Source organism: Cnephaeus nilssonii, assembly GCF_951640355.1.
Source record: "Cnephaeus nilssonii genome assembly, chromosome: 6".
Taxonomy (NCBI): Eukaryota; Metazoa; Chordata; class Mammalia; order Chiroptera; family Vespertilionidae; genus Cnephaeus; species Cnephaeus nilssonii.
In genome coordinates, this window is record NC_137077.1 from 2,382,243 (window position 1) to 2,400,568 (window position 18,326).

Consider the following 18,326-nt stretch of genomic DNA (forward strand, 5'->3'; position numbering starts at 1 on the left):
CCGGAGCTTAACCGCAGCCTCTGGGTCCTTCAGGGAGGTGACCAGGCCCTGCCTCTGGGAACTGGGAACCTCACTGGTTAAAGCGCCCCCTGTAGGAAATGTGCTCCCGGTCCCTGTTTGGAGGGAGCATGGGGTACACACATCCCCAGAGGGCACCGGGTCCCAAGCCTAAGGATCACAGTGGGGCTTCCTGTGGGTGTGTCCGGGGGACCAGGAAGGAGATGGTCCTCTGCACACCCGGCCTCCAGGTCCTTCCTTTCCCCACAACCGCCTGAGGCCGGCCCTGGGGCGCCTCCTTCTCACAGCCGCCTTCCCCCCACTCGCTGGGGCCCTCCCGCAGCCCCGGAGTCAGGCCCAGGGGAAGCTCCCCCGAACAAAGGGTTTCAGGAGCGCAGCCCTGGGAGCCGCCCTGGGGACAGCAGTGAAGTTCAAGCTCACGGCACACACAGGCGCCAGGTGACACCCCAGAAGCCGAAAAGACGTGCGCGAGGAGCGGGTGGTCCTTAGAAGGATTTCCAGGGGCGCACGGAGTGAAAACGGGGCTCTGTGGTCCTTGCGGGCCAGCTCCCTCCCCGCTGGGCTGCCCGCTCTGCGCCCTTCCCCTCCGCTGACCTCCCCTCCCCGCCCCCACGGCCCAGCCCCCACACCGCCAGGGCAGGGGCCGCAGGAGCCCCCCAAGAACACCCGCGGGCCAGCCCCCACCCCCCAGGGCCAGCCCAGCGAATGCCCAGGGATGGGGGCACCGCTCAGGGCCACAAGGAGCCGCCGCCGCGCTGCTGCCCTTGACCCGTGCTCAGGCGGGCGGGGCGCCGGCGCCCCTGACTCTGCTCCCAGCCCCGCCCTCAGCGGGCGCGGGCCCCGCGGTTACGCTCTCCGGGAGCCGCCGGAGGGGCCTGGCTCGGCGGCGTTTAAAGGTCCCGGAGGGGGAGGAGCAGGGTTACGGCCGGTACCAAAGGTCACAGCTGCGCGCCACCAGCCTGGAGGGCGGGACTTGGGGGGCGCGTGCGCGGGACGCGTGGTCCCGACGAGGATCCGGGGCGCGGGGACCAGGGGCGCGTGCGCGGGACGCAGGGACCCGGCGGGGAGCGGGGCGCGCAGAGACCCGCGGTCCCGGCGGAACTGGGTGGCAGTGCAGGGACGCGTGGTCTGCGGGCGCGGGCGCAGGCGCAGCTGCAGGCCCGCGGAGGGCACACTCACCCTCCCTGGCCTTCTTCTTCCTCGCCAGCGTGCCGCCCAGCTTGCCCAGGAAAGTCTCCTCCTTCTTCATTTTGGGGCTCCGCAGCGGGGATGAGCGCAAGGACACGGAGGACATGGGCCGCGGGGCACCAGCTGCCGGGCGCGGGCGCAGCGCTCTGGAGAGCCGCCTGGTCGCTGCCCGCTCGCCCTGGGGAGTGGCCGGAGGGCGCGGCCCCAGCGCCGGCCCCCGCCCCGCCCCTGGCCCTGCAGGCCCGCCGCCAGAGGTCTGTCTGGACCAGGTCTGTGGTCACCCTTTCCCGCCCGCGGGCTGCCCACGAGGCAGCAGCCGTTCCCACGCTGCGCGCCCCTCACTCTCTAAAGGGCGGGCGGCGCTGCTCCTAGGCCAGAGCTGGGACCCCCCGGCCCACGCCGCGCCCTTTTGTTCTGCGGGCTTGAGCCCCGAGCCCCATGGGCTCTGCTGATACCCAGTGGGAGCGGGGCGGCCCACGTGCATCAAATAACCACGCAAACGGGTCGTTTCACTGCTGAGCGTCTCCCCAGAACCAGGCCTGGGGCTGGAGGGACCCCTGTGAATTGTCCGGTCTTAGGGGGCAGGGTGGTTTCCTGAGGAGGTGCCGCTGAGCCACAGGAAACAGGCTGGCTGCGCGCCAGGGGGTGTTCAGGCCCCGGGAAGAGCGGGAGGGGGGGTGTGGGTGGGGGGGGGGGAACAGCCTGGGGAGGGCAGGGGATGGGGGAGAAGAGGGCAGGGCAGCCCATGCTGGAAGCGGGAAGGGTTTGAAGACCTGAGGTGACTTGGCCCCGTCCTGGCCCAAACTTAACTCCCGTGCGCAGCGGGTGGAGAAGGCCTAGGGCAGGGAGAAGGCTCCCAGGCCTGGGGACTCAGGAGGGAAGTGCGCAGATTCCAGGAGGGCCTGACGGGTGGGGTCAGCCACCCCAAGACGGGCTATCTATCAGGTCTGTTCCGCTCAGCAGACACTGGGTGGCCGGGTGGATGCCAGGCCTGCCCTGGGGGCGGGTGGGCACGGACCCCAAGGACAGCCTTGCCTTCTGGGAGCCTGTAACCCAGGAGACAGGGGATGCCAGTCACACAGTCAGGAGCCCGGAAGGCGAGGAGAATGGAGGAGGAGGAGGAGTGCGGAGGGGGGACTCGGGGGTCAGGAGGCTTGTCAGGTGGGGCCCCTGACCTGGAACAGGGATGCAGAGCCCTTGCCTGCCTTCAGTGAAGGAAGAGAAGTCTCGGCAGCGGAAGGGAAGGGAGAAGAGGACGCATGGGCCTCGCATGGGGGATGAGGCGGGGCGGGAACGGCAAGATGCCTGGGTGGACGGGTGAGGGGCAGAGGGAATGAGGTCAGCGACCTGTGGGGGGACCCTGAGCCACTGCCAGCCCTTGAGCCGCAGCCTGACACGCCCACGGCTGCAGAGACGGACTGAGCACACGCCACGGAGACCCGTCCCGATCCAGAAGCTGCACCAACGGGCCGGCCCGGCCCAAGCCGCCTGGGGAGCCCCGAGGTGGGGGCCAGGGCACGGACAGGCGGGTGGCCTTTCAGGGCCGCCAGCCACACACGTGGGCCACAGTGGGATGCTGGGGTTCGGGACAGTGAGGTCAGAGGTCTCTGAGGCCTCCATGGCCCGATTTGGGGCGTCACTCGCCAAGCTGGGGAGGACCCAGACAGTGTGAATTCGGCTTTTGAGATGCCAGGAGTGCTGGCAGAGTCCGGGCCAGGCAGCGCGCTCTGTGCCGGGGGTGCTGTCGGCCACCCTCAGCACCCGCCCACAGGGCGGGGGTCCACTCTGGGAACGCACGAACCAGAGGCTGCTTGGTTTCGGGGGGCCCGCAGACACCCGCCGCCCCCGCCCCAGGCGCACACAGGCCCCGGGTGGGGAGCTGTGACCAGGGGAGGGTGAGCAGAAAGGCAGCCTGGGAAAGAAAGGGAACGCCTGGCCCGGGCCCAGGGAGCCAGGTGGCGTGGGCGCACGAGGAGGGCGCCTGGGAAACCGTGTCTGAGTCTCCTGTCCGCGGTCCGGCTTCCCAGGGGACGCACAGGATTTACAGCTGTCACTTGCTAACTGCCACGTGAACCCTGCAGAGACGGGTAGACTCTATTGTTTAAAATGTCGTGACTCGCCCTAGCCGGTGTGGCTCAGTGGACAGAGCCCTGGCCTGCAGACTGAAGGGTCCCAGGTTCGGTTCCAGCCAAGGGCAAATGCCTAGGTTGCCGGCTTGGTCCCCAGTGGGGGCGCGTGCAGGAGGCAGCCAATCAATGATTCTCTCTCATCACTGATGTTTCTATCTCTCTCTCCCTCTCCCTTCCTCTCTGAAACCAATAAAATATATTAAAAATAAATAAATAAAAATAAAAATAATAAAATGTCGCGACAGCCACCAGCTGGCATTGCTCAGTGGTCAGAGCATCAGCCCGCGCACCGAAGGGTCACAGGTTCGATTCCGGTCAAGGGCAGGTACCTGGGTCACAGGTCGATCCCCAGCCCAGTTGGGGTGCGTGCGAGAGGCCACCCATCAGGCTGACATCGGTGTTTCTCCCTCCCTCCTTCCCTGCCTCCTCCTTTTCAGCCTCTCTGAAAAGCAATGGGAAAAATATCCTCAGGTGAGGATGAACCACAACTTTTTTTTAATTAAAATGTTGTGGCGCCGTGAAAGAATTTCTCTCGTGGACAACCACACGCTGACAGCTGCCGCCTGCCTCCCCAGGACCGCCCCCGACAAAGGAGACTCGGCTGGAAGAGGACGTGGCCGGGGCCTCCGGGGTAGTAGGTCCTGGGATGTGTAGGCGTCATTCGTATAAAAAGCATAACCATACGTCAGCGCGAGCGTGTGCTTGTTACTAAGAAACCATACGTCAGGGCGGGCTGGAAGGGGCCAGTGGGGATAAAGGGGGACATGTAATCCTTTCAACAGTAAAGATTTTTTTTAAGAAACCCTACGAAGCAGCAGTCGAGTTCACGTGGCTCCCCACCCTGCCCGAGAGCCAACCCTTCACCTGCTGGATCTCCTGGCCTGTGGCGGAGAGGGCGACGTCTGTGAGGTGCGGGGGAAGGTGGTTGGTTGTGTTGGTGGTAGCGGGCTGTTCTGTCTCCTGTGTGCGCAGAGGACAGTAACAATGGACTTGCTGGTGTGGTTGGTTTGCGTTTTTTCAGGCTAGAGGAAGGAGCCACAACTGATCCAAACCCCCTCGCCTCCCCTCCCTCCCTCCCGGCTCCTGGGGAGTTCACCGGCTTCTCTCTGGGGGGTCATTCTCTCTGGGGGCTCGTCATCGAGAGGACCCTCCAGGCTGCCTTACAGAGCGGTACACGTACGTGTTTGCCCGGATGGAGTTCGGGAACGTTGGCTTTTAATAAAAGAGAATTTAACGAGAAGCAGAAATGTGATCTCAGCCCCCATCCACTCGGTCCTCCGCCCCTCAGCACGCTGGGAGAGTGATTATGGGAATCAGGGTGCAGGCAGGGCCGCTCGGAAAGACAGCCACCTGAGTTGCGGTTGAACGGAGGCCGCTTCCTTTTAAGCCGAGTTAGGGCCGAGGCACAAGCATTTCGTGAGCGCGTGTGGGGCCCACGCGGTGTGCCCTCGGTCGCTCGGGGGCGTCTTCCCGGGAGTGGACGGCGCTGGGCCGTGCACAGGTGTAATTTGTCCGCACACTTCGTGGCGGCAGACGAAGAAGCAGCCTTCGGGAACGAGGAGGGGGCCTGGCCAGTGCAGCCCAGCTGGTGGAGTGTGGTCCCGTCTCGGGTTTGACTGCCAGTTAGCGCACATACCTGGGTCGTGGGCTCGATCCCCAGGATGGAGGGGCGGGGAGGAGGCGGCGGATCCATGTTCTCTCTCACTGATGTCTCTGTCTCCCCTGTTCCCACGGTGCAATGTGACGCAGCAAGACCATGTGAGCGGGAGCGGCCAGACACCAGAGTCCCTGTGGAGTGGACTCACGTCTTCGAAGTTCAAGGGCAGGCGGCGCCTTTTCTCGGTTGCACGTGGCCGCCCTCGGAGGAGAGGCGCCTCCGGAGACGCCCGCGGCCCAGGCGTGGTCTCGGGGCACCCGAAGGAGTCTCCGTCCTTGCCCGGGGCACCGGGCGGGCGTGGTACACCTCCCAAAAGCCTTGGGGGGGAGTGAATAAGACACCCTCCCCCTCAGGGCAACATGAGGTCTCTCCATACTTGCTTCGGGTTTCATTCCTCACCAACTTGTCTGTTAAAATCGCAGGTGGCTGGGCAGGCGCTCAGAGAGGTGAGAGCCGCCTGCTGCCCCGCAGGGCTTCCCTCGCGTCCCGTTCACGTGACCAGAAAGAAGGGATTCCTGCCAAAACCGGTTTGGCTCAGTGGATAGAGCGTCGGCCTGCGGACTGAAGGGTCCCGGGTTCGATTCCAGTCAAGGGCATGTACCTTGGTTGCGGGCACATCCCCAGTAGGGAGTGTACAAGAGGCAGCTGATCGATGATTCTCTCTCATCGATGTTTCTAACTCTCTATCCCTCTCTCTTCCTCTCTGTAAAAAATCAATAAAATATATTTTTTTAAAAGAGACTGTCAAATTCTTTATAAAAAAAGAAGGGATTCCTGCGGGAACCTGGAAGAGGGCGAGCTCTTCGGGAGAGGACAGGGAACCCGTTCCAGGGGTGACCGACCAGGAACGCTTCCTTGTGCTGCTGGTTCCAAACCTCCCGCAGCCTGAGGAGGGCACAGTGGGCGGAGGGACACGGGCCACCTGGCTGCCTCGCTGGGGGAGACCCAGCCCCGGGCGGCTCCCCGGCCTCCCTGCACGCCGGGCCGCGTCTGCAGACAGGCGGCCGCCGGAGTCACCAGCCCTTGGAGCAGGGCTGTGTCACCAGTTTGCTAAGTGGCTGCCCTGGCGGGAGAGTGCGCTGTGGCTCCCGCTGAGCGCGGAGGCGGGGGGGGGGGGGGGGGGGGGGGGATGAGAAGGGGACACACTTGCCTGGAATTCTAACCCTGTGCGAGCGCTCCCCCACGCGGGCCAAGCGTGCACCCGGGCGGCCACGCTCAGCTGCCTCCCACTCCGGTGATTCTGGAAACATCAGCACATTCTGAGACGAGGGAAGTTGGATTTGCATTTACTAGCAGCTCCTCGGAGTTCTGTTTTCGCATCGCAGGCAAATTGAACCACAGGCGCGCTCTGTCCCCTGCATAGTTTATAGATGAGGGATGACTGAGGAGTCGGCGCCGGTTACTGATTCCTAGTCTTCTGTGGAGACTTGGTAAAGGCCCCTCAAAGATCATACGTTCTGAGGGCACATTCCTTGGGAAATGTCGGTGCATCTAGCGGTGAAAGAACAAAGGCAGGCCTATCAGACATTCACACTTTAGTATGAATTACTTTCCCCATTCATTTGCCATACGCAAAAATGGAAGGCTTTGCTTTCCTCCTCCCCCTGGGCTTGGGAGCAATAAGGGAATGAGAGCTGTGCTTGGGGTGGAGGGGCGCACGATGAAGGGTGGGGGGGCCCTGTGGGACAGTGAGCTCGTCCAGGCTGCTGGGGGAGCAGGAGACTTGGCCACCACGGCACGTCTTAAGAACATTGCTGGGGCCAGGGGTCTAGGCAGGGGTCCGAAAGGAGCCAGACTGCCCAGCCAGCATGGCTCAGTGGCTGAGCGTCAACCTATGAACCGGGAGGTCACAGCTCGATCCCCAGTCAGGGGGTTATGGGCTCAGTCCCCAGTAGGGGCGTGCAGGAGGCAGCCAATCAATGATTCTCTCATCATTAACGTTTCTCTCTCTCCCTCTCCCTTCCTCGCTGAAGTCAATATAATTTAGGAACCTGTAAGGACCCAGACGGGGGATTTTTGAGTTTGGGGCCGTCCCGCCTGGCCCGGCTCCTCACTCGGGGGCTGTGGCGGGAAGCAGCCACAGAGCAGACCGGCGTGGCGGCCGCATCGGCTGTACTACGCACCCCGGCAGCCGCACCTCCTGTCACTTTCACAAGTGGAATATTCGGTTGACTCTTTCAAAACATGTAAAATATAAACTCGTTCCTAGCTCATGGGCCGTGCCGAACCAGACACGGGCCCAGATTGGGGAGCAGACTGTGTGGAAACTGCGTGTCACTTACTGCTCATTTTTGCCCAAAAACCCTAACAGTGGCCACAATGATGGCACCACTAAAAACAAACCAATGTTTAAAAGGTAACAGTGCCCGGCCGGCGTGGCTCCGTGGCTGAGCATCGACCTATGAACCAGGAGGTCACGGTTCGATTCCCGGTCAGGGCACAGGCCCAGGTTGCAGGCTCCATCCCCAGTGGAGGGCGTGCAGGAGGCAGCTGATCCACGATTCTCTCTCATCATGGATGTTTCTCTCCCTCTCCCGTCCTCTTTGAAATCAATAAAAATATATTTTAAAAAATAAATAAGTATCCAAATGGCCCTTGGCAGACCCACCCCTGCTGCAGAGCAAACACCTCATCTCAGAACCACTTAGAACCCTGGGAGCAAGGGGTCCTCAGGCCGACCACGGTCACGGTGAGAACAGCCACAGAGAAACGGGGAATGTTCTTCGCTCAGGTCCACAGCTCCCAGGGGAGCCTGTGCCCCGTGCACCCCCACCTCCCATCCCTCCTGCCCCCACCCCTCCCGCCCCACCTATGGCTGATAGGACAGGAGGGGGCGCCACGGGCACCGTGTGCTCTTGAATCAGGAGCGTCGTTCATAGCGGCCTCCACTCGGCGGGGAGCAGCACAGGATGCCAGCGAGGACATCAGGAAGACGCAAGGCCTGCGGAGACCTTCGTCCCCGGGGCTGTGAGATATTCGTTACCAAGAACCACAGACGCGGGGCTGAGGGTTCTGGAAGCCCCGTGGCAGCTGTGGGGGGCCCTGGCCCTCGGGGGACGGACGGTCTCAGGCGCCCTAACAGCGCTGTCCCTGGCAATCCGACGGGAACGCAAAGCGGCTTTCCCAGGGCGCAGCGATGCAGCGCATGGAGGAGGCGCGGCCCCCGACGGGAGACTCTTCCGAAGCAAAGCTTGGCGGCCTGGCTCTCCCGCTCCCCACCACCCGCCCTGTGTCTCTGAGCCACCCACCCTGTGTCACGGAGCCACCCGCCCTGTGTCACAGCGTCGCCATGGGCTCTGGGATAAGACGGTGCCAGCCAGGAAGCCACCTGTTTCCTCACACTCGGCAGTTCATGGCGCTAAAGAAACCACACCTGAGCCGATTCCACCAGAAGAACACCATTGGACCCCAAGCGCCCCGAAGCTTTCGGCCTTTGCAACAAATTTTTTAAATTATTCAATTGCTTGATTCAAATAATTACTTTTTAAAAATCGTGTGCTGGCCTGGCCAGCATGCCTCAGTGGTTGAGCGTCAGCCTATGAACCAGGAGGTCAGGGTTCGATTCCCGGTCAGGGCACAGGCCTGGGTAGCGGGCTCCATCCCCAGTGTGGGGCGTGCAGGAGGCAGCCGGTCCAGGATTCTCTCTCATCACTGGTGCTTCTATCTCTCCCTCCCTCTCCCTTCCTCTCTGAAATCAATGAAATATATTTTAAAAATAAACAAACAAACAAATAAAATGAAAATCCCGCGCTGGCCCGTCTCTCCGCCTGTCTTGCTGGGAGCTCAGAGGGCGCGCAGCCCCTGCAGGGAGGAGGCGCCTCAGGCTGAGAGAGGGGACAGGGGCCACGGGAGGGGCTCGGGGCTCCCTTTCAATCCAGCTTCTCCAGTGAAAGAACCATTGTCCCCAGAGGCTCACAGGACAAGGGTCTCTCCAGCCCGCCCTCCCCTCCCCCCCCCCCCGCCTTTCCTGAAAGAGCGTTCTGTTCTCTGCACCCCCCCCATCCCAGCTGCCCCTGTCCCTGCGGCCACTCGCCCCGCCGCCCCGGCCAGCCCCGCGTCCCTGGCTGTCCTTCCTGCCTCGCGTTACGTGACCACCTGTTCCGGCCTGAGTGGCTTCCACCCAAGAAAACCCTGTAGAAGCCCTAACCCGTCCCGGGGGATGAGACCTTATTTGGAAACAGGATCTTTGCAGATGGAACTGGTTAAGATGAGTCACCATACGGGCCTCGTTGAAATGGAATTTTGGGGGGCAGGTTTAGGAAATGTTGGAGATTAAGGGGCCATAGAAACAGGTCGGGGCTGCAGAGCAGCAGCAGGTCTATCCCCGTAGAACAGGGGCGGAAAGCGGCCATCGGCACATTCCCGCAGAACGCGGCGCTGGGAGCTGCAGGAGTCCACATTCACAGACCGGAAGGAAGCCCCTGGTCCAGAGGCAGAAGAAGGCCCAAAGGGATAGGAAGACAGAAGTGTGGGGGAGCCTCCCTGTCCCAGGTGAGGTTCGACCTTTGAACCCAGGAGTTACTATAGTGACCAGCCTAAGGGAACAGTGACCCGTCAGAGGGGATGTCAAGGCACCAGGATCTGCAGCCTTTACAAGCCGCAGGAAAGGGACTCAGGGGGACCCTTTCCCCTCCCCACGTGGGGGTCCGTTCTGCGGGACCCTTCCCCCCTCCACCTTGCTATACCACCTTCCTTCCGCCGTCGGACAAAGAATCCGGGAACCATCCTGCCCAGGGTAACACCGCGGGTTCCCGTCCAAAACTCCCGCGTCATCGTCCCATACGCCTGGGAGGGCCCGGGTGAGGATGGAGGCCACAAGCGGCCCGGAGGTAAGAGCCGCTGAGCCTTCGGAGAGGGTCCCCTCCTGACACCTGGACTCGGGGCTTCCCGCCTCCACAGCAGCGTGGTGCCCCCCTTACACTATGGGGACAGGAGACCACACACAACACGCACACGCACGCGCACACGCACACGTGCACACACACACACACACACACACGCACGCACACACTAGGGCAGGGGTCCTCAAACTTTTTAAACAGGGGGCCAGTTCACTGTCCCTCAGACCGTTGGAGGGCCGGACTATAGTTTAAAAAAAACTATGAACAAATTCCTATGCACACTGCACATATCTTATTTTGAAGTAAAAAAACAAAACGGCAAAAACACCCGCATGTGGCCCGTGGGCCGTAGTTTGAGGACGCCGGCACTAGGGCGTGCTGGCAGGTGCGTGGGTTTAACCCTGAGCTGGTGTGGATGACCCACAGCCGCATCTAGGCTCCAGGACCAGCCTCAGGGCTCAGCAGGCCACGCCCACAGCACAAACCCCGCCTGTTCTGTCAGGGCCCAGGGCTAAGGTGGCTTCTATATTTGTAAAGGTTAAAAAGATCAACCACCATCTTCCGGGAATTCGCCAAAATGACTCCCACAAAGGGAAAGAGAGAGGCCTTTTCAGAAACTCAGAGTCGCTCCTCTGGCCACGTACACGCGAGGCTACAAGATAGGCGATGTGGCAGCATCAGGGAACGGCTGTGCCGAGAGGAAGGCCGGCCCGCGTTCCCACGGCCGCACTGAAGGCTGGTGCGGCCCAGCGTGCGTGGGCATTGTGAGTGCAAGGCGAGGGCAGGTTCTGGCCACGGGAGTCCATGCACGCACTGAGCGTGTGAAGCACCCAGAGCCGGGAGCTTCCTAGAACATGTTGTTAATGAAAAAAAAAAAAAAACCCATTGAAACCTGTAAATAATTTTAGTGAGTTTATTTGAGCCAAACTGTCGACATATGCCGGGAAGCAGAACCTCAATGAACTGAGATGATGCTCCGGAGAAAGGCAGGTTACATCTGTATTTATACATTGCCATCAAAGGAAGGGACGAGGTGGGTTACATGAAATCCATTGGTGATTGTTTAAGGAGGTGGGAGAAAGCAAAGCGGGGGACCTCTGGGATAGGGTGAAAAGTGAAATGATGGACATGTGCTTCTCTTACAGAGATGGATACAGGATACTTTAACATAATTAACAGTTGACAATTAACTTGAAAAAAATAACAATGAGGGAAGGTCCCGGTGCCATTTGTTGTGCCCTGAGGAGTCCTGGGGGAAAGGGAAGTTACAAGTTACCCAGACATCTCACAGATATGTTATCTTAGATGCAAAAAGGCAAATGGGCTCAGTAAAGATCTAAGTTGATCGTTGTCAGGGAAAATATCAGCCTAGGACAAGACTACCCACTATAACCTGTTTGTAGTTAAATATTTAATTTTCAAACCATCTTTTGTGGTTATTCCAGGTCTCTGAGTTTGCAAGACTGCCACGCAGGCCTCCCCTGAGCTTGTCAGGTCAGCATGCGGCCCCTTTCGTCCACGGTGTGAAGGAAGCTGGTCAGAAAGGAAGGGGCCGCAGAGGAAGGGGCTGGGTTCCCCGACGCGCCTGCCGCTGCGCCCGGACCAGCCCCGAGAGCTGCGCCGGCTCCTTCGAGGGGCCCTCCCTGCGGCCCAGGGCGTGGCGAGTGTAAGGACGGCTTCTGTGCTGATAAAAACGTTTCTCATAATGGAGTAGCAGTGTGGCGTCCCTTCCCCCCAAAATAATTGAAGAGAACTTTGTGTCCTAAAAGATAGATATAATCAACAAAAGAATCACGCTTCCTGGCAACTTCCTGCTTTTTAAAAAAACAAATTCTTGGCCACTGTTGCAGGATTTAACGTGAGAATAGTCATTGTCCAGTGTCCTCGGCGGCCGGTCTGTCTCCTGCTTCAACAGCGTCTGGACGGAACAGGCCCAGGGACGCCCCTACTCCCAGCCTCCGCCCACCCTCCTGCGTCGTATCCAGTCTCCACCTGCAGAACCTTCTCGGGGACCAGCCGACACCCCGGGTTTTTTCTACCTGAACTCCTCGTTGCCCAACAGCCATGAGCTCCCAAAGGCGTCAGCGTTATCCCACCGAGGTGGAGGCTGCGGTCACCGCCTGGCCCCGCCTCTGCGGCCCCCACACCCCCCTCTCCCTGGGCTTCTGTTTCGATGGGGACCATGTGGCTCTCCAGGGCCGGGCCGCTTCTTCCTCCAGTTGGTGGAGAAGAAGTGTGAGGGCGCTGAGCATCTGAAAGCTGCCAAACCTGTGAAGTACCGCGTTCTCTTCCAGGACGTGCAGGAGCCGCCCCAGGTGAGCGCCGTGGAGGCCGCCCGGCCTGGGAGAGGAGCTGAGCCAGGCCCTGGGGCGCCGCAGGCCTGGTTCTCCCCGCGGGCCCTCAGCCCTGGGACTTCCTGCAGAGCCACTTCCTGGGAGAGGAGGTGAGGCTCATCGGGAAGATGGGCGACGCCGGCCTCCCCTCCGCGGGCTGGGCCCAGGCTGGGCGGGCGAGTGGCTCTTGGGCCGGCTCCCCTCCAGCACGACCAGGAGCCTGTGGGCCCCGCTGTGTTCCCGGGGGTCTGGCTCCCACCTGAGCCTCTCGTGCGTGCAAAACCCAGACACAGACCGGGGTACGAAGGCTTGGGGGGGGGGCAGGGGGGAGGGAAGGCACATATGTAACATTTCAGCAATAAAGTTTATTTTAAATAGAACAGTCATTTTCCTTGAAGAAGTAGGAACATTGTTCAAGGCGTGGTCTCGCTTGAATTCGGCTACCGACTGCTTGCAGGTGCACCCTGAGTGTGTGAGGGCCGCACCCCGAGTGTGTGAGGGCCACACCCTGAGTGTGTGAGGGCCGCACCCTGAGTGTGTGAGGGCCGCACCCATTGTGTGTGAGGGCCGCACCCAGAGTGTGTGAGAGCCGCACCCAGAGTGTGTGAGGGCCGCACCCTGAGTGTGTGAGGGGTGCACCCTGAGTGTGTGAGGGCCGCACCCAGAGTGTGTGAGGGCCGCACCCAGAGTGTGTGAGGGCCGCACCCAGAGTGTGTGAGGGCCGCGCCCTGAGTGTGTGAGGGCCGCGCCCTGAGTGTGTGAGGGCCGCGCCCTGAGTGTGTGAGGGCCGCACCCAGAGTGTGTGAGGGCCGCGCCCTGAGTGTGTGAGGGCCGCGCCCTGAGTGTGTGAGGGCCGCGCCCTGAGTGTGTGAGGGCCGCGCCCAGAGTGTGTGAGGGGTGCACCCTGAGTGTGTGAGGGCCGCACCCTGAGTGTGTGAGGGCCGCACCCAGAGTGTGTGAGGGCCGCGCCCTGAGTGTGTGAGGGCCGCGCCCTGAGTGTGTGAGGGCCGCGCCCTGAGTGTGTGAGGGCCGCGCCCTGAGTGTGTGAGGGCCGCACCCTGAGTGTGTGAGGGCCGCGCCCTGAGTGTGTGAGGGCCGCGCCCTGAGTGTGTGAGGGCCGCACCCTGAGTGTGTGAGGGCCGCACCCTGAGTGTGTGAGGGCCGCACCCACAGTGTGTGAGGGCCGCACCCACAGTGTGTGAGGGCTGCACCCACAGTGTGTGAGGGCTGCGTGTGGCAGAAGCTCGCCCACAGCAGCCCGCAGGGCGCCTGGCCACCGGTTTCCATCAGGGCGGGAGCTTCACCTGGCCCCACGCAGAGCCTGGACGTTCTTACCCAGAAGCCTCTGCCTGTGTGTCTGCTCGGACCGTCTTCATTTCAGAAACACATTTCCACGTCCCCACGAGGCAGTGGGGAACCTGCAAGAGTCGCTCACTGTGGCTCCCAGCAGAGCCTCCCAGAGCCCCGGAGGCCCCCAGGCCCCTGGCCCCCCGGAGTCCCCCAGGCCCCCCGAGACCCTCCCCCCAGCAGCCCGGTGGGAGCTGTCAGGTCTGGGGACAAAGGTTCCCCAAATGTTCCAGCCCCCTCAGCCCTGCCGGCAGCTCACGGCCCCGCCTGTCCCGTTACCTTCCACCCCGTCCCACGCGTGAGGAGGGCAGCTGGGCGGGAGCGCCGGGGCCACTGCAGTCCCGTCACCGGGTCTGCCCTTCAGAGCCAGTATCTATGGACCCCGGGCCACGCGAGCCTCCGCCAGGCGCTCAGGCACCCCGCGCAGTCAGTCGTGTGGGCGGGACGTCCCCTGACGGCACTCCACCCGCGGCCTCAAACCCTGACTCGCTCCACAGACCTCCGTTTCCACGGGAGGAACACCGGCCCGGCCCAGCGGAGCGGCCTCCCACCGAATCCCTGCCCGCCCTCCTCGCACGGCCAAGGTCACCGACACAGGGACGTCTGAGAAGCCGCACAGCAGGAGGGGCGAAGGAGACGTGGCCACGGTGTCTGTGGCCCCTGGGCCGGAAGGGGCAGGGGGAAACCGAGGGGAATCTGAGTAGAGACTCGGTCAGTAACGCCGCGTCCACTCGGCTCATTCATCGTCACCAACAGCCAGGCTCCCAGCTGTTAGGAAGGGCACGCGGGCGGGTGTGGGGAGCTCCGAGCGCCGCACTCCTGTCTGGATTCCTCTGTAAATCTACAACTAGGAGATGGAAGTGTATTTTTAAAAGTAATATCATCATTGATTTGTAAAGAACTGTTGTATTTGTTCCGCCTTTATTGCCAAATAAAGGTTTTCAGGCTGTTCAAAGCGCACGAGGCAGTCAGTTATAAATCAGCAAGACCCTTATCAAATCAGTCAGTACGTTCAGAATCCTTTGTCCGTTTTCCTTAAAATGTATTTCAGCTGTTTCCCCCTCTGCCCGCTCTGTCCTGGTCAGACGGGGGCGGGGGACGCTCGATCAGGGGGAACGGAGGGCACCCTGGTCCCTGGCTGGGGATGGGGGGTGGGGGGGGGGAGGTGTGCGCTCACTGCTCCCCAGGCCACCTGCGGCCCACCTGCCCCTGCCCCTTCCTCCCGGCCGGGCCGCGGGGTCAGCCAAGCACCAGGTTCCTGTCTGTTCCTGGGCCTCTGGCGCGGCCCCTGGTGATGGTGTTTTCATTATGGAGCCCAGAAAAGGTGGGGCTGGCTGACTTCCTTTCTCTGACGAGGGAATGGAATGCAGGACAAGCCTTTCTTAGCCGCTGGTCTCAGATGGGGGACCGGAGGGCTGTGTGAGGGGTTCCAGAGAAGTAGACCTACAGGAGAGAGGTGTAGCCGCCTCCCACAGGCAGGGGCAGGGGCAGGGGCAGGGGCAGGGGCAGGGGCAGGGGCAGGGGCAGGGGCAGATGCAGGGCAGTGTGGGCCGGCCTCGTCCAGCCCACCGAGGGCCTAAAGAGAGCCAAGGGCAGAGGACGGAGGGACCCCACGTTCCCCGCCTCACTGCTCAAGCTGGGACACCTCCCCTCGGCTCCCTGCCCCCAGTTTGGACTTAGGCCGGCTCCCTGGTTCTCAGGCCTTTGGACTCAGAATGAATTCCCCAGCGGCTCCCGGTCTCCGGCCCGTAGGAGTGCCGCCTCCTCAACCAGCACTTCCCTGCACTCTCCTTTCAGACACGTGCCTCCTGCTGATTCCGTCTCCCGGACAGCCCTGCCTCCAGCTCCTCCCCCAGAGGCCTTTGCACCTGCTGTTCCCTCTTCCTAGAATGCTGTTCCCTGCACCTGCTCACCGCTGGCTTCCTCCTACTGAACCTCAGGTCTCAGCCTGAGAGTCCCTTCTTAAGAAAAGCCTTGTCTGACAGCCAGACGAGAACCAACGGACCCCCAGTGCCAGCTGGGTCTCGGCGGCCCCTGGAGAGCCCACCCAGGCTCCCGGAGCTCCGACGAGGGAGGGGCGTGCCCGGCGGCTGGCAGCGGGTGCTTGGGAATGACCGCCAGGAAGGGGCACCCGGGGCGGGACGGGGATCCAGTACGGACTGAGCAGAGTCGTGCTGAGGCCCGGGGGCGACAGGAGGCCGGTCCGCTCTGGGATCAGCAGGGCTCGGCGGGAGCCCCCAGCCCAGCGCCTCGCACGGGAGTGGTGAGCACGGGAGTGGTGAGCACGGGAGTGGTGAGCGCTGAACGAGGTGAGAGGCCGGGGCGCGTGCCCTTCCTCCTCGGGGAGCTTCCTGTCCCCGAGCCGGAGGAGAGGGGAGGCCGTGCTCACAGGGACGGGAAGGCCCGGCCCTGGCGGGCTGAGGCCGGGGCGGGAAGGGGGGGGAGTAGGAGGGGGGTCCAGGCAGCGCCCCCGTGGCTGCGCGCCCGGTGCGTGGAGGTGCCCGTGCTCTCTGGACCGAGGTGGGCGAGAGCTGTCTGACCCGGAGGACATGTCAGTGTCCATCCTCCGTCCACTGTCAGGGCTGTACCCGTCCGTCACGTTCTAATTTCCCAGCGGGCGCTCTGCCCACTCGGCATTGCAGGGAAATCACAGAGATGAGCAGCCGTTTCCGGGGAGACGCTGGGACCGCGTCTGGGTTCTGACTCAGTGTGGGGTCACCTTCCGCTGCGGTGCCGGGGCCGCGGGAAGCCGGGTAGTTCCCGGCCGCACACCCTCCTCGGGATGAACGCGGGGAAAGCGCCGCCCGGGACACTGGTTGCTGGAAAAGGGAAAAACTGGGGAGGGAGAGGCTGTGATTTTCAGTTGGTCCACATCCATCGAATGTGCTTTCTTTTAAAAAAAGACCATGCCGAGTCCCTCTGCACAAACGCGCTTTGTTCTTCAAAGTCGTCCAACAATTCGGCAAAGGAGCCCAGTAATTCTCTCCTCCGGGACGCCAGGACGGCATCACAGTGGGGCGTGGGGACCGGACGCCATGAAGGCATCACAGCGGGGCGTGGGGACGAGCTGCCCAGGACAGCTGCTAGCCCCTCCGGCGAATCACGGGTGGTTCTTGGAACTGAGACGGCCGGTCCGACCCAGCACAGTGGTGAGCAGCCGCCCAGTCCCCCCACACTCCGTGTGCATGTCACGCAGGCTGGCATTTCACCCCGCATTCCCCGTCTCCTCTCTCCAGCGCTGCCAGGGCTGCCAGGAGACACGATGCAGGGGAGGCTCAGATTCCCCCGCTAACACCTCCTCCCCCTCCTGGACCGCATTTACAATCTAAGGCCCAGACCACCCCAGGCCAAGACTGCACCTGCCTCCCCGGCCCATCCCGCCCTGTCCCTCCACCTTCTGAGTTACCCTCCCAAAATGTGCTAATTCTAATCGGCCCCAGGCAGGACCACGGAGCCGGTGAAGTCCCCCGAGACTACCCCGACCCGGCTGAGGAACACCTCCCCCCCAGCCCCTGGTTGTGGGCAGAAATGCAAACTCCGTCTTCAGATCCAGTTGTTTGAGGGAAGCTAGAAACTTGAATTTTGAGGACAGTCTCCTGATTTTAAACTTTATTTTACTTAAACCCGATTCTCTAGTTTCTGCTGAGGAACCCCTCTCTCCTCCTTGTGCCCCTCGAAGCACACGGTGCGCGGAGCACAGCGCACTGTCCTAGGGATGATTCATCTGGTCTTTAAAAAAGCAAATTAAAAACCCTCCACCTGGGCAGCTGCAGGGAGCGGGGGGCGTCGGTGGCCCGTCCTCCTCATGGCCTCGACTGTCCTTCGCTCTGTGACTGCAGATGCAGCCGGCACACCGGGCGGAGGCATCGCCGATGAGCACACTGCCCACGAAGCCACGCGTAAGGCCACGCGGCGCCATTAGAGACCAGGCGTCCACGGGACGGAGGACACGCTGCGTCAGGTGGGCTTCTCTCCCACAAGCACCGTGCGGATCAGGCTCGCCGAAGTGAGCTCCTGCTGCAAAGGGAAGGCGACACCCGCACGGGACCGTGGGCGCCCACGTGGCGTCCTCCGTGGAGACAGACGCTGGCCCGTGGCCCCTTCGTTGCCGAGTGGAGCAAAAGGTTAATTACGCCAACGTCAAACAGCTCCAGGCCCGCGTGCTCAGGTACGGAGAGAAAATGGAGTAAAACTCAGATGCAGACTCGCTGAGGCGGCACTTTGGGGGGACTTGCTTCGTCTCCCGGTCACATCCTGGTGCCCCAGCAGCAGCGAGGCCTCCCGTCGCTGCGCTCGCGGCTCCTGCCTTTCCCGGAGAGCCGTGTGAAGCTTGTCTGCCCGCTTCCGCCCCGAGCACGACAGGGTCTGACTCCCACTCTGCCTGCAGGCGACATGCCCTCCTCCTCCGGAGACCGCGCCCTGGTGGCCGTGGGGAGGGCCCAGCAGCAACCCAGGGGCCCGGCCTCGCTCGATGAAACGCGCAGCTTTTCACAACGGCTCCTTTGGAAGAAGGTTCCCCGGTGACGTAGCAGATAAACCGCACGGGTCTGTCTGAGGCTAGATCTCGGCTGTGCTGCTCTCATATACAGTCTGACCGTGCCAGGTTAGAGCAGGGGTTTCTCACTCCCCAGAGGCAGGAAGGTAAACCAAACAATGGAACTACTGGGGGGCGGGGGAGGAGTCTAATTTCCCACGTTCCCAGTTATACAGGCAGAGGGTGAGAGCCCTCGGGGCCTGTGAGCTTGACCCCGATGACCTGCCCTGAGCCCCAAGCTGCGCTCAGGCTGCCCTGAGCCCTAAGCTCACGTGGCAA

At 62.2% G+C, this 18,326-nt stretch overlaps 1 protein-coding gene and 1 long non-coding RNA gene across 2 annotated transcripts in view; one reads left to right on the forward strand and one right to left on the reverse strand.

Moving 5' to 3' along the window:
* PARVB (parvin beta) overlaps positions 1-1,835 on the reverse strand; it is a 65,183-nt gene extending 63,348 nt beyond the window's left edge. The window contains exon 1 of the mRNA XM_079775300.1: positions 1,198-1,835. Within this exon, the coding sequence (XP_079631426.1) occupies positions 1,198-1,312 (115 nt within the window). The 5' untranslated portion in view covers positions 1,313-1,835. The remainder of the gene's footprint in view (positions 1-1,197) is intronic.
* On the forward strand, positions 1,345-5,689 carry LOC307101851. Its single transcript, XR_013813713.1, has 3 exons — positions 1,345-1,475; positions 4,135-4,244; positions 4,357-5,689. It is a non-coding gene; the product is annotated as an uncharacterized lncRNA (long non-coding RNA).
* Positions 5,690-18,326: the final 12,637 nt, after the last annotated feature.